The 15,245-nt window shown below is 42.9% G+C and overlaps 1 protein-coding gene across 1 annotated transcript; it reads left to right on the top strand.

Moving 5' to 3' along the window:
* The first annotated feature begins 2,237 nt into the window (after positions 1–2,237).
* On the top strand, positions 2,238–9,264 carry LOC121874020. The gene is made up of 7 exons (XM_042377897.1): positions 2,238–2,601; positions 2,797–3,115; positions 3,754–3,783; positions 3,974–4,034; positions 5,264–5,447; positions 5,554–5,625; positions 8,453–9,264. Exons 2-7 carry the CDS (start codon positions 2,996–2,998, stop codon positions 8,673–8,675), a joined length of 690 nt encoding a protein of 229 aa, XP_042233831.1. The 5' UTR covers positions 2,238–2,601; positions 2,797–2,995; the 3' UTR covers positions 8,676–9,264.
* Positions 9,265–15,245: the final 5,981 nt, after the last annotated feature.

The following is a 15,245-nucleotide window of genomic DNA, read 5'->3' as shown; positions in this document are numbered from 1 at the left end:
AAAGTTTTAAATGTAATTCCTATACGTTCTGTAGGAATTTATTAAAATAAAACTGTTTGTAATTATAATCACATCACCAGAAATTTATAAAAGTACCCGGAACTACTGGGGTAAACACGATACAGAATACAACCGGTAAATTCAATTGCCTCAAAGATTTAACGACACTTAAATTCACACAAAGTTTACAGAACAGTTATAAATACGTCTGAGATCATATAAAGATATTTTAAGTGCTATAAATGTATGAAGCCAGGTCTATATTTAGCAGGGCCGGATCCAGCTCGATGCAACCAAAGCACTTGCATCGCTCAAAAAGTCTGACCGATGCAAAGAATCATTATACTGTACATTGGTCAAATAATAACCTATCGGTATTGACCTGCATGGCCACCAACTTCTGACCGTGGCTGTCACTTTCTGTACCCGAGTGGCAAGTTTTCTGATCTTCAACTCCTGATATCTCGGTTATGGGTAAATGCGTCAAAAGAGTAAATTTTTTATCATATTCGCCACTTATCAGCTTACTAGCTTACTTACCATTAGAAAAATAAAATTATCGAATCATGCCCTCTCCAATAAAGTGATCAAAGTAGTGACACTACGGGCCAGAACAGACATACAGTTGCTAGCTGGATACAGTAGTGATACAGTGGGCCAGAACAGGCATACATTATCATTTATGTTAGTTAAACAATAGTTATATATAAAATATATATTTTGCAATGAATTTAGTTAAGAATTATGTTACGTTGGGTTAGATTAATTTAGTGTGGGTTAAAGAGATATAATATTGTATGTATTCTTTTCCAAAACAGTTTATTTAAGTTGTAGTACATTTGTCTTTGTTAGTTTAATCGTATCACTTGAAGATTGGACACCCCAGCTTATTTCATCTGAAGAATAGACGCCCCAGCTTATTTCATCTGATTTTATATTAAACACCCCCACGTGACCTGCGGGGTTAGGTTATATTAGTTTAGATTATATTAGGTTAGGTTAGGTTAGCTTGTTTACTCACCAGGTGAAATAAGCTAGGGTGCCTAATTTTCAGCTGAAATAAGTTGGGTTGTTAATCTTCAGGTGAAATATGCTGAGGTAGCTAGACGGGACGAAGAGCATAACAGACCGAATGTGAAAAGGACCTGGTGTGTATATTGACAAATGAACTGAAGTTCTTGGGCCATTGTGAGCAGATGGTGAATCAAGCAACTAAACTAGTAGGTCTTATAAGAAGATCGTTCAGATATTTAGACAGTCCCTCGTAACGACCTGCGAGAGTGAAGTGGTTCCCCGTCTGGGGTACTGTCACCCCGTCTGGTCCCCGAGATATGCCAGGGACTGTCAGTTGATTAAAAATGTTCAGAGGGCCACCAGATTGGTGCCTGCACTAAGGCACCTCACTACCCAGAGCTTAGAACGCCTGCAACTGCCTAGCTTATAATATAGGCGGGTAAGGGGTGACTTAATTGAAGTTTACAAACATCTCAGAGGACACACCCAGTTGAGTGTCCATACCTGGAGCTGGCGGGCGCCCGCCCCACTAGGGGTCACAGCTCAAGGTTGAAGAAGCCACAAGTCCAGAAAATTGTGAGGGCAAACTTTTTTGGAGTGAGGATTGTGAACTCTTGGAACAATCTGCCAGAGTGTGAGCTGTTTCAAAACCAGACTTGACCAACATTGGTGCAAGTACAGATACATCCTGGAGCCGGTGCATGCCCAGTACTTGCCAACAGTGCATAACAGAGACGTGACCGACCGCTCAAGCCGCTAACGAGTGGCGAAGAGGATAAAAGTAAAAGATAAAAAGTGTAAAAAAGAACTAAGAATACGGCGTTGTGGTATGGTGTGTAAAACGTCCATAGACCTTTTGAAAAAAAATCTACAAAAACTGAAAGATTGCACATACAAAGTTGAGGTCTGGGTCCGGCCCTGTTTAGTGTAATGCAACAATTTTGTCTATGGTTATATAAACAGGTGTTTTCGCTGAATACTGAAAATGAAGTAAAGTTAAATGAATAAATAATTGAAGCAACATTATACGTCAAACAGAACACAAACTGTTATCGTTTATCGTGCTTAAGATAATTACCCAGTTTTCTTTTCATTTATGTGACCCATAATTGCGATATCGGTTAAATTAAAAGAAATAGAAAATAGATTCTCCTGAAAATCAATGCGGCCGACAGCGAACATATCTCGGCCAGATATAGGGAATGTATCGGTACAGAGCTGTGTGGACTGTGGAGCACAAGGTAATGTTGTGGCGCCAGGCTGGAAGTTGCTAAGGGATCTGTGCCGCCACCTACAGTACGATACTTATTCGTGATTTTACTGATAAATAAAACTAGACCATCAGCTTCTCAGTACGTCCTTGTAAGTCACGTATCTTCAGAATATGAGGCAATTTTTGTGCTTCGCAGATATATAAGGAAAATACCTGTGATTCTCTGTATACAAGTAATTAACGGGATGGACATTTTGCATTGGTATGACACATTCCCCGGTCGTCTCTACTTGGCCGCCATAAACTCACCAGTAGGCTACTTGTGAAGGGGAACTTGTTTCTCCGTCTCCGACAGTGAAGGATACTAACTCAGGGTTAATTCTGGACCAAAGCCTCTATACCTTATCAATTATCTTCACCTCTGTACGATACATTAATCAGCACCATTATATGACATCTTTTTGACAGCTTCTAACACCTGGTTTATATTAAAAATGGTCATCATCTAATATATATAAACAAAAGTGTTAATTCTTTAACTAGATCAACTATTCACACTCTTCTACCAGACTTGAAGCAGCAAGCGTGCCCCAAGCAGAAAATACCAGGCTTACGAGCTGCCGAACACCTTCCAGCAGATATCTTCATACAAAGCCCAATCTTACACAACGATCACCTTCCTAGAATGACCAGCTAGCTTCCTATAGTGTTTACATTGTGTTAATATTTGAGGGATGTTAAGTGAGGCGGTGGTGGTGTGTGAGAGTGATGGGGTACAGCCCTAAGAAGGAGAGGAAGCAAGGAGTACTCATGGCGCTCTGGACCAAAGTGTGTCGCCTCATTAACCTCGCCGTAGCCTGCATCATGGGCTTCACCGCCCTCCTCCAGGTGAGTCAGTGACCACACACAGTGTATAGAGAGCCCCCTGGTTAATCTTGGGAGAGAGATATTGAAGAACTACTGGTTAATCTAGGGTGAGAGAGAGATATTGAAGAACTACTGGTTAATCTAGGGGGTGAGGGCCATGAAATAAAGGACTTAACTCTTTAAAACTGCTGAAAAATTTACACTTGGTTCATAGTAATACCCAGACACAGGCAAATATGATCGTGTGCAAATAAACTACTTGATAATAATAATAACAATAATAAAAACAACAACAATAATAATAATAAAAAAATATAATAATAATAATAATAAAGAAAATAATAATAACGACAACAACAATGATAATAATAATAATAATAATAATAATAATAATAATAATAATAATAATAATAAATTTAGGTATCTTCGTCTGTGATCTTCTAGGTCTTAATTCACAGTTAAAACTCACTATTAGGAAACAATTTCATGTATTTCATGTTTTCTGCCTGTTTGTGGGTCTGTCTGTCTGTGAGTCTGTCTTCTTTCATAGCAGTACGGACCCAGATTATCGCCTGAGGTCAATATAATATAATTCTGGCATATTGTTTTGACCCCCCTCAGCTATATAAGAGTGGTTAATGCCATGTTGTACGTTACAGATGGAGAGACCTGACGCCCTCATCTGGGTGGTGAGTATTATAACACAGTTTACTATGATCAACACACACACACACACACACCTGGGGAAACCTAACCAAGATGGCGACTGACGACTTAGCAATAATAAAAATAATAATAATAATAATAATAATAATAATAATAATACTAATACTAATACTAATAATAACAACAACTAATGATACAAGTGTCTTCCCTCAGCCACTCTTCCTGGTTCCTGCCTTTCTGACATTCATTATCTCCGTCCACCTGAGATCTGCAGGTAAGTGATGGTGAGGTGATAGTGAGGTGGTGATAGTGTGGGTGTGAGGTGATAGTGAGAGGTGTTAGTGAGGGTGTGAGGTGATAGTGTGGTGTGGGGTGATAGTGAGAGGTGTGTGGTGATAGTGAGGGTGTGAGATGTTAGTGGGGTGTGGGGTGATAGTGAGAGGTGTTGGCGAGGGTGTGTGGTGATAGTGAGGGTGTGAGGTGATAGTGTGGTGTGGGGTGATAGTGAGAGGTGTTGGCGAGGGTGTGTGGTGATAGTGAGGGTGTAAGGTGATGTGATAGTAAGGTATTAGTGAGAGTGTGAGGTGATTGTGAGGTGATAGTGAGGGTGTGAAGGTGTGATGGTGAGTGTGAGGGAGGTGTGAGGGTGACGGTGTGTGTGAGGGTGAATGAGGGAGGTGTGAGGTGTGTGGTGAGGTGGTGGGAGGGGAGGTGTGAGGGTGTGTGTGATGTGTGGGGAGGGGAGGTGTGGGAGGTGTGTGAGTGTGAGGGAGGGGAGAGGTGAGTGTGTGTGAGGGTGGTGTGAGGGGAGGTGTGAGGGTGTGTGAGGGGTGTGGAGGGAGGTGTGGGTGTGAGGGTGTGAGGTGTGGGAGGGTGGTGTGAGGGAGGTGTGGGTGTGAGGGGTGTGAGGTGTGTGAGGGGGGTGAGGTGTGTGAGGGTGAATGGGGAGGTGTGAGGGAGGTGTGGGTGTGGGGGTGTGAGGGTGGTGTGAGGGTGTGTGGGTGTGGGAAGAGCTAATCAATAGTCTTGGAAGTTTAACTCACCACCACCTAGCGTGTACGAGTGCCCTCACACACACACACACACACACACACACACACACACACACACACACACACACACACACACACACACACACACACACACACACACACATGCACACACACACACACACACACACACACACACACACACACACACACACACACACACACACACTCCATGTTTGCATATCGTTTATTTTTATTTATTCATTTCCAGTTTAGAGTCATCATATTTATTGAGGCAGTTACACACGATCGTTGTTAGGGGCTTTGTTGTGTTGTATGACCATGGTGTGTGTGTGTGTGTGTGTGTGTGTGTGTGTGTGTGTGTGTGTGTGTGTGTGTGTGTGTGTGTGTGTGTGTGTGTGTGTGTTTTATAGAGTGTGTGTGTGTGTGTGCGTGTGTGTGTGTTATAGAGTGTGTACTGTACAGGTGGTAGACCCCTCACTATGTGTTACAGAGAAAGTGGAGGTGCGGGCCGTGACGTCAGTACACATCGGGTGCTGCCTGTGTTACCTGGTGTACTTAGCCACCAGCCTCCTGCGTGCCCTCACCTTCGAGTCGATTAACTTCAGCATGGTGGACCCTCAGGCCGGCAGAGAAACCGGAAGAATTACTAACTTCTTCTCTCACCACGAAACTTGGTGAGTACTCTACCAGGTCCTTGTTGCCTTGTTTCTCCTGTAGGTAATAATGACTCCTTCTGTGTCTCCTACAGGCAACTCTGACCCCTTGTGTGTTCTCCTGCAGGGAATGTATAGCAGTGGGCATGATCGTAGCCTGGCTAAAGTTCCTATCCATCACCTCCAAGGACCACTTAAGGTTAGTACTGCCTCTTAAGTGCCTCTGAATTCCCCATAAATGCATCTGATTTCCTTTTAAGTTCCTCTGATTTCATCTTAAGTGCCTCTAACTTCCTCATAAGTGCCTCTGAATTCTTAAGCGCTTGTAATTTTCTCTTAAGTGCCTCTGACTTCCTCTTTAGTGGCCCTGATTTGCTCTGAAGTGCCTCTGACTTCCTCTTAAGTGCCTCTGACTTCCTCTTTAGTGGCCCTGATTTGCTCTGAAGTGCCTCTGACTTCCTCTTAAGTGCCTCTGATTTCCTCTTAGGGAGATGAGACGAGAGAAGGGAGGAAGGGGAAGGGATGGAGGCAAGAACAAGGAGACGAAGCGAGTAAAATGGTTTGAGGGAAGGAAGAGGAGAGGAAAGGAGAAAATGAGGGAGGGAGGGAGGGAGGGAGGGGAGGAGGAGGAGGGAGGGAGGGAGGGAGGAGAGGGAGGCAGGGAGGGGAAGAGGAAGGTAGTCAGGAAGGGAGGGAGGGAGGCCAGAGGGAGGGAAGGAAGGGGGCCAGAGAGGGAGGGAGGGAGGGAAGTAACCATATTCTATCACTGTCTTTCTCATCTAATAGGGAATAGAATCTTTCTTAAAGGGATTCAGTCCTAAGAAGTCCATTCCTAAGGGGATCCAATCCTAATGGTCAGGTTAGATTGGGGTCCAGAGGAATTAGGACCCTGGAGGATTGGGGGCTTGGAGCCTTGCAGAATGGAGACCTAGGAAGATTGGGAGCTTAGGGCCTAGCACGGATTGGGGGAGGGGGGGCGTAGGACCTAACAGCATTGGAGCCCAGGAGGTTTGGGGGTTTAGGGCCTAGCAAGGATTAGGGCCCAGGAAGATTAGGGACTTGGGGCCTAACAGGAGCGGCACTTGAGAACAACGATACAAAGAGAACATGAAAGTCTTAGGCCAGGAGGAGGAGGTCGAGATTATAACCTGTAAGAGGGGTCCCGTGAGGCGAGTGTTTGAACAGCGTCTCTCTCTCACTCTGTCTCTGTCTTTCTTTCTCTCTCTCACTGTCTTTCTTTCTCTCTCTCACTGTCAGTCTGTCTCTGTCTTTCTTTCTCTCTCTCACTGTCTTTCTTTCTCTCTCTCACTGTCAGTCTGTCTCTGTCTTTCTTTCTCTCTCTCTCACTCAGTCTCTCTCTCTCTATCTCTTTTTCTCCCTTTTACCACTCACTTCTGTATCTCTCTGTTTCCCTCTCTTTCTTTCTTTCTCTTTTTGTTTCTCTTTTTTTCTCATTTTCAACGACAGATAGAATCAATGACTGACACAAGACCGAACACACACAATCAAAGACTGACACAGGACCGAACACACACAATTAATGGGTGAGAGGAGAGGTGGATCCCCGGGGAAGAAAGACACTATCAGCACAATGTCAACTCTGGACACTTACGATCACACAATCAATCGTCGCCTCTTCAACCCGCTGGTCCACACTTGTCACCCCAGACCTTTGTAACACAGGACTCATATTCTCAAAGGTTATTGTGTTGTATTACTCACCCCCCAAGTGGTAATGTGAGGATGTATCTAGGTAGTAGGCAGCTACCAAACAGGGAGGTACTACCGCCTGGGAACATATTGGAAGCATAATATGTTGTCTAATGGTAGACCCTGCTGCCATATGGCATCACGAAAATTGTGACCAAGTCCCAGGTTGCTAATCTGACTTTCTGCCTCATTTACACACAATTGTAGGGTCTCAATTGTTTCTCACTTTTTATTATATATTTTTTTAATTATTATCATTATTATTATTATTATTATTATTATTATTATTATTATTATTATTATTATTATTATTATTATTATTATTACTACTACAGAGTTTTTTATTATTATTATCATTATTATTTTTATTTGTTATTATAAATTTTATTTACTATGAATTATTATTATTATTTATTATTACTATTACATTTTCGCCCCCCAGGCTCCAATGTGGGTCAGTGACCTGTGCCCGGGTGGGCTGATCCCTGTAAAAAAAAAAAAAAAGCTACGACATATTCGAAGCACCAAAATGACATCAAAATTGTACAATGATTTATCATGACTAGATGGCGTTCTTTTATACTGTGGAGTGACAGAAATTATCGTATGGATCTTGGTGTGGGGTTCCTCCTGGGGACGATGGTGCGTGGTGATAGGTGGGTGACGACCACACTTGATGGGCGTCAGCGTTCCTCCACCAAAGTACTGTATGGTGAGGTCGTCTGGGCGTCCAGCTGGCCAGGGGAAATATCGTAGTTATAGCATTAACCAGCAGTACAGTGAGCTGGCTACCGGCTGAGATTGAACACACAATATTCACAGCTTTCTAATCCTCCCTTCAGCAGCTCCTAGTTATTAAGAAAACGTATCAAATTTACCAAAGGATTCTAGTCCTCGGAACAAGACAACGATAGATCCTCCCACCAAACTCGCCCTCGCGCTGTGTGTCAGTGTGTGACAAATCTGAGTTTGTGACGATTAGTTCAGTTGTCAACAGTTCTTATATATCTTGTTCTATAATCCTACTAGTTCAAAAACACAAGAGATCCTGTAAACTTACACTTTTAGCAACACTATTCCATAGACTACAATCTCAGTTCTTAAAAAAAATTATGTTACCATCAGATTCACAACTCTCTCAACAATAGGAATCTGATTTTCAATAGAGGTGTCAAGGAGATATTTGTCAGCGACGGCCGGAGTCTGGAGGTTAAGATCTGGTACCGTACAAGTGACACAATCTGGCGGGTAAAAGAACCAGTTATCAGTCGACTTTGACAACTGCACTAAACAGACGCTCTCTCCTCCACCACCAGGGACTCTGGGGCGGCCAAGACGGAGGTGTCGCCTATCAGGATGTTGTGGACAATCTGTGTGGTGCTGATCGTGCCATTCTGCCTCCTCTCCTTCTGCTACATCGACGGCCTCCTGCCCTTCATATCCAGTGCCGCTAAAGACGCCGTCCACACCGCCCAGGACGCTCTCCAGATCATAGTGAACGTCAATTCGCAACCCAACAAACTAACTGGCCCAGCCTAGCCACAGCAAGGCAGTGATGTAGCTGGTGTATGTGTGTGTGTGTGTGTGTGTGTGTGTTTCTGATGAGGAAGAGAGCTGCTGTTATATGTGTACATGATGAGAAGTAGCTTGTACGTATGTATGTATGTATGTATGTATGTATGTATGTATGTATGTATGTTTATCTGTGTATCTGTGTGTGTGTCTGTCGGGTCAGGATGAGTCATATTCACAGCCGTTGTGAAACACCTGGTGACGTCAATTATGGATTAATTGTAGGACACATGCAACCACCTACTCCCTTCACCTCCCCTTTCCCCTCGTCCTCCTCCTCTCTTCCCTTTACCCCTTCCTCCTTTCATCGTGTTCCTCCTCGTCTCCCTTCCCCCACTGCTCCCTTTTCTACCTTCACCCTCCACTCCCTCTTCTCCCCCTCACACAATGCTCCATCTTTTCCCCTAACCCTCACCCTCTCCTCCCCTCTCACTCTCCCGTCTTCTCCTCCCTTCACACTCGTCCTCCTTTTGGTGATTTACGACCTATGAGACACCCTGTACATCTTTCCGGCACACGACCTATGAGACACCCTGTACATCTTTCCGGCACACGACCTATGAGACACCCTGTACATCTTTCCGGCACACGACCTATGAGACACCCTGTACATCTTTCCGGCACACGACCTATGAGACACCCTGTACATCTTTCCGGCACACGACCTATGAGACACCCTGTACATCTTTCCGGCACACGACCTATGAGACACCCTGTACATCGGCACACGACCTATGAGACACCCTGTACATCTTTCCGGCACACGACCTATGAGACACCCTGTACATCTTTCCGGCACACGACCTATGAGACACCCTGTACATCTTTCCGGCACACGACCTATGAGACACCCTGTACATCTTTCCGGCACACGACCTATGAGACACCCTGTACATCTTTCCAGCACACGACCTATGAAACACCCTGTATTATGTTTAGGTTAGGTCAGGTTAGTTCAGGTCAGGTTAGGTTAGGTCAGGTTAGGTCAGGTCAGGTCAGGGTTAGGTGAGGTTAGGACACACCCGCTGACCCTTAACGCACCATGGGTCACGCCTGGGTATAGGAGGACGGCTACACGACAAAGATGAACTATATTCCCGCGTTGCCTCGACTGTCTCTTGTGATTGAATATTGCCACGGGAGATCACTGTGAGAGTTGATGATGAATACACAGAAAAAGAGGCCAATAAATACCACAAATCCCCCCGGATACTTGGCAATATCTATCATGTATCGACTTGAGGTTTATTAAGCAAAAGGTTGGAATTTTAATAGGTAGGTACTCATTTACAGCTGGGTCGACTAGGAGTACCTCAGGATAGAACCACCGACCCATATGCCAGGAGGTGAGCATTGTATCCACTCAACCACCGCACTTAATACATTTTCTCATATTGTTCTTTGTATTAAGGAGTGTTTTTACCATTCTGTGATACCGACATAATTGCATCGTTAGGTGATGTAAACACAATCATACTGTATATACGACCCAGAAGAGCCAAGTGTTTCGGGAAATATGTTAACAACTGTACATCTTTCTTAGTTTGCGGCGGTACTTGGTGAGAGACTAGACAAGTACTGGGCAGACTAAAATATATATTCCTATTGCATAATCCTGATAAAATGTACTTGAAGCAGTCTATGACCCTTGCTTGTGGTGTGTGTGTGAGTGTGTGAGTGTGTGTGTGTGTGTGTGTGTGTGTGTGTGTGTGTGTGTGTGTGTGTGTGTGTGTGTGTGTGTGTGTGTGTGTGTGTGTGTGTGAGTTTGTGTGTTAAACTGAGTGTTATATTGATTACTATTTACTGTATATAGACTTCAGAATTACAGATGAAATGAACCTAACCTAACCCGACCAACCTTAACTTAACCTAACCTAACCTAACCCGACCAACCTTAACTTAACCTAACCAAACCCGACCAACCTTAACCTAACCTAACCTAACCTAACCTAATCTAGACATATCAGTTCTTGTGGAGTGTATACAAATTAATCTATTTTGACCTAATTTTCTTTACTCTGTTTTGTTGGTTAAAAAATAGATGTTTACTATTACTCAAAGTTAAAATAAAAGTATATACATATTTAATAGTTTCTGCTGTGTCATGTTATAGTGAAAGTAGTATACTTTCAGATGACACTAAACCACTTTTGTCTTATAACTGTGAAACAAAGTTGTGTGGAAAATGTTCTTTATTGTCCCTCATAACCAATAATAATAATAATAATAATAATAATAATAATAATAATAATAATAATAATAATATTTAATAATAATAATAATGGTTTGATGGAGATATTTTAAGGAAGAGCTACTTTAGGTGGTAGTACTTTAAGGGAGTGATACGTTAGGTGGGAGATACTTCAAGGGAGATTAAGGTTTAAGGGAGAGAGAGGCGGGTTAACACTACTGTACACGGCGCCACATGACCATAAACACAGACCTGAGCAGTGTAATGGTTGGTGGTCAAAACTGTGTGTGAGAGAGCGAGAGAGAGAGAGAGAGAGAGAGAGAGAGAGAGAGAGAGAGAGAGAGAGAGAGAGAGAGAGAGAGAACGTCCGGTGGATCAATGACTGCTAGAGCACCACACCCACCACCCACCAGAAGGTTGCTCAATGGTGGTGCTCACTTTGGGGTGGACCATTAGAGCACCACACACCACCACCACCACCACCACCACCCACCACGCGTCCTTAATCATGCGTCTCTTTCATGCGTCAGTAAATCGTGCGTATGTATGCCAGGCGTGTGTGTCATGGGTCCGTTTGTGTATCCATCCGTCCGTCCGTATCGTCAAAGAATCACGAACGCAATAACAGGGAAGAGACAAGGACAAACAAAGACAAAAATCCGGTGCGTGAATTTAATCAAAACAAGATCTAGGACGTGAGGTAATCAGTACATTCTGTCAATACCAGCCGTGAGAGCTACGGCCTCTTGTGGTGTGGCGGGGAGTGACTCACCTGGTCCTGGTAACTTTCCATTTCAGTAGATGTCTGTTAGGTGGTACTTCAGTCTGTTGTCGTTTTTAAGTGTCTGTTAGGTGGTACTTCAGTCTGTTGTCGTTTTTAAGTGTCTGTTAGGTGGTACTTCAGTCTGTTGTCGTTTTTAAGTGTCTGTTAGGTGGTACTTCAGTCTGTTGTCGTTTTTAAGTGTCTGTTAGGTGGTACTTCAGTCTGTTGTCGTTTTTTAAGTGTCTGTTAGGTGGTACTTCAGTCTGTTGTCGTTTTTAAGTGTCTGTTAGGTGGTAGTCTGTTGTCGTTTTTAAGTGTCTGTTAGGTGGTACTTCAGTCTGTTGTCGTTTTTAAGTGTCTGTTAGGTGGTACTTCAGTCTGTTGTCGTCTGGTACTTCAGTCTGTTGTTTTTAAGTGTCTGTTAGGTGGTACTTCAGTCTGTTGTCGTTTTTAAGTGTCTGTTAGGTGGTACTTCAGTCTGTTGTCGTTTTTTAAGTGTCTGTTAGGTGGTACTTCAGTCTGTTGTCGTTTTTAGGTGTCTGCTAAAATTATTATATACAATATATATTTTTTTTACAAGCATAAACAATAACATTCTTCCTACCATGCACTGAGGAGCTCTATTATATGACATATTATCATCACTGTGTTTATGACGGAGACCTCAGCTGACTTCACCCCTCAATCCCCCCTCACCCCTCACCCCATCCCCTCTCACCTCCCAATCCCCAATCCCCCCCCATCCCCCATCACCCATCCCCTCACCCATCCCCTCACCCCCCATGCAGTGGATGTGACGTGAAAGTGGTGGGATGATGAATTAAAGCAACATTCACATTCTCAAGAGATTCCTGCTGTAATCTTCCCCTCTAACGTTAATGTTTAAGCCCTCCAACGTTTTTCTTTCCCTCTAACGTTAATGTTTAAGCCCCCCAACGTTTTTCTTCCCCTCTAACGTTAAATTTTAAGCCTTCCAACGTTCCTCTTCCCCTCTAACGTTAAATTCTAAGCCTCCAACGTTTAACTTCCCCTCTAACGTTTTTATTCTAATTACAGAAGAGTCTCAAGAGTGACTCGATGTCATTGTGGATGGTGTACTGTAGCTTGAGTCAGTGAGCTTCAGACGTTTATACAGGTGGTAATTTACGGTTGTATTAATTAAATGACTGCAGATCCCCGTGAGCTAAAGGACTGAATACCGCCGCCTACCGAACATATGTCTAATTAAACTGTACAGTAAAACCTCTATTTAACGGACTATAATGAAGAGGAAAATCCGTTATATCGAGTGTCTGTTAGTTGTGAAACCTCCATCTAACGAACTATGTAGATATGGAAGTCCGTTATATCGAGGGTATATTAGTTGTGAAACCTCCATCTAACGAACTATGTAGATATGGAAGTCCGTTATATCGAGGGTATATTAGTTGTGAAACCCCTCATAACGAATTTTATATCGAGAGAAGTCCGTTATATCGAGGATCTGTTAGTTGTGAAACCTCCATCTAACGAATTATATAGAATGTCCATTATATCCAAAAGTCCATTATGTAGAGGTTTCACTGTATATACCACCATAATATACCCCAAGAACGTGTACAGTATGTTTAGTGGATGAATTAAACCAAATTAAACCAAGTATTATTATGATGAGTTTTGGTCGTTTATATAAATCATCTACACTACATTACCGCGATACATCAACAAGAAGAAATAACTTGATAAAAACACACGAAGAATCAGTAGAGTGGCGCAGTGCAGACGTGACCAACAGTAAAACTCCCTCTGGCTCTCAATGATTCCTTCAGTACGTTAAGTCAGCTATAAAAAAATACATCTTGGTGTCTAGAAATTGGACTAATGGTTAGGTTAGGTTAGGTTTTATGTCTAATCTTATTTACGTAACAACAATGAGGTAGAAAATATAAGAACGCAAATATTTATTAATTTTTCAAGGTTCTGACAACTGAAGCGACTACATAAATCAACACTGTGTAAAAAAAATTATTCTACATTTTTTCTATTATTTTTTGTTGAGAATTTGTATTAAAAGTCTAAAAGTTTCCTGTTATGAAGAACTAAGACTTGCGTTTACAGTTTATTTTGAAAGTTTTATTTTTTCTCATCAAATTAAGTTATGTTCTGTGACCCTGGAGAGTGAAGCATCTGAACCCAAAACAACGAGACCTGGTTGTGGCTTAAGACTCCATATTACACCAACACTTGATAAACAAAAACTCCAGAAATTATAAATATGATGAATAAAATTCCCTCAACCTTAATGGCATTTTTTGTAGGGCAGATCCTTATAACTAGAGATACTGTTAAATACCAAAGTGTACAAGATAAGACTGAGTGTTACTGTGGAGGAATTTTAATGTATTCAGTGGCTCGGCAGCGTCTCTCCCTCGCCTCCCCATTCGTCGCTGATTGGAACGAACAAGACCTTAAGTATATGCGACCCAATCTTCATTACGGGTCCCACATCCTGCACAACTGCGCCACCCACCCGAGTCTCGCTCTAACCTACACTGACACCCAAGAGCTCTTTACACACTCGAGGGAGAGAGGCGAGGAAGAGGGTATTGTTTCCAAGGCTGTGATAGGCCGATGGACCTGACGAATGGCGACCTTCGACTGAGCGGCCATGTTGAATTAATCAGTCTGACATTATGTTGTCCAAAACTGTCATACTTTACGATGTTACGTAAGGACGAAACTCCCTAAATAAATAAGAGAATTTAGATCATATGAAGATTATCACTTCTACCGTATCTCACCTAACGATCATACACCCTGACGCTACCTGGGTTAGGTTAGCTTAGGTTAGGCTAGCATGTTTAACCATCAAGTGAAATAAGTGAAATAAGTTTCTTTCAGAGTGTATGATATCCCCAACCCAACCTAACCTAACCCAAACAGTGAAATATTCTAAATCTCCACTATCACTTGTCTGAATCTACAACAGTAAGCAGAACGAGATCAATCTATAGTCAAGATGTGTATAGGAACAAGTATATGATGCTTCAATAATACATTCACCGGTGAATAGTCTCGACTCACCTCACTATACGCCGCCACGAGGTGTAATATTACATGCAAATGAGAGAGTAATTCACACGGAGAGGGGAGATATGCGGTGTGTGTGTTATGGCTAAAGTAATGAGAATAATCCGGAGTGGACTATTATATGTAAATTAGGTCACATTTAATTAGACGCTTTTTGCCCCAGTAATTACGTAACCGTGAGGGACGATAACTGTAGTTGTGTTTTAGTTTGTGTGTGTGTGTGTGTGTGTGTCACATGGTAAAGGAGAGTGAAGCCCGAATTCATAAGGTTTTTCCAATGAGTCAGGGAAATAGCCATGGCGCCCCGCATAGCGACAAGGCGGCTCCTGACGGCCGGGGAGGGAGTTAACACCCACTATATGCCCTGAGGGTGTACTAACTGCCTCCCTCTTTGTAAACTGTGAAGGTCAAGTGTTTGTAAGTGCCCGCACACACTCCACGACTAAGGGCAGTTCACTAGTTTCTGCTGCCACTGTTGACTCCCTCCATCCCCTCTGGTGACGCAAGCTACACT

The sequence above is a fragment of the Homarus americanus genome, unplaced genomic scaffold, assembly GCF_018991925.1.
Source record: "Homarus americanus isolate GMGI-L3 unplaced genomic scaffold, GMGI_Hamer_2.0 scaffold25827, whole genome shotgun sequence".
NCBI lineage: Eukaryota > Metazoa > Arthropoda > Malacostraca > Decapoda > Nephropidae > Homarus > Homarus americanus.
Note: the sequence above shows the minus strand (reverse complement) of the source record. Positions and strands in the feature narration are given on the sequence as shown.

Excerpts from the sequence above, each read along its gene's own strand:
- LOC121874020 (XM_042377897.1), top strand. The coding sequence starts at position 2,996 with ATGGGGTACAGCCCTAAGAAGGAGAGGAAGCAAGGAGTACTCATGGCG. Across the intron at positions 4,035-5,263 it reads CGTCCACCTGAGATCTGCAG|AGAAAGTGGAGGTGCGGGCC; the intron begins GTAAGTGATGGT and ends TATGTGTTACAG. Across the intron at positions 5,626-8,452 it reads ACCTCCAAGGACCACTTAAG|GGACTCTGGGGCGGCCAAGA; the intron begins GTTAGTACTGCC and ends CTCCACCACCAG.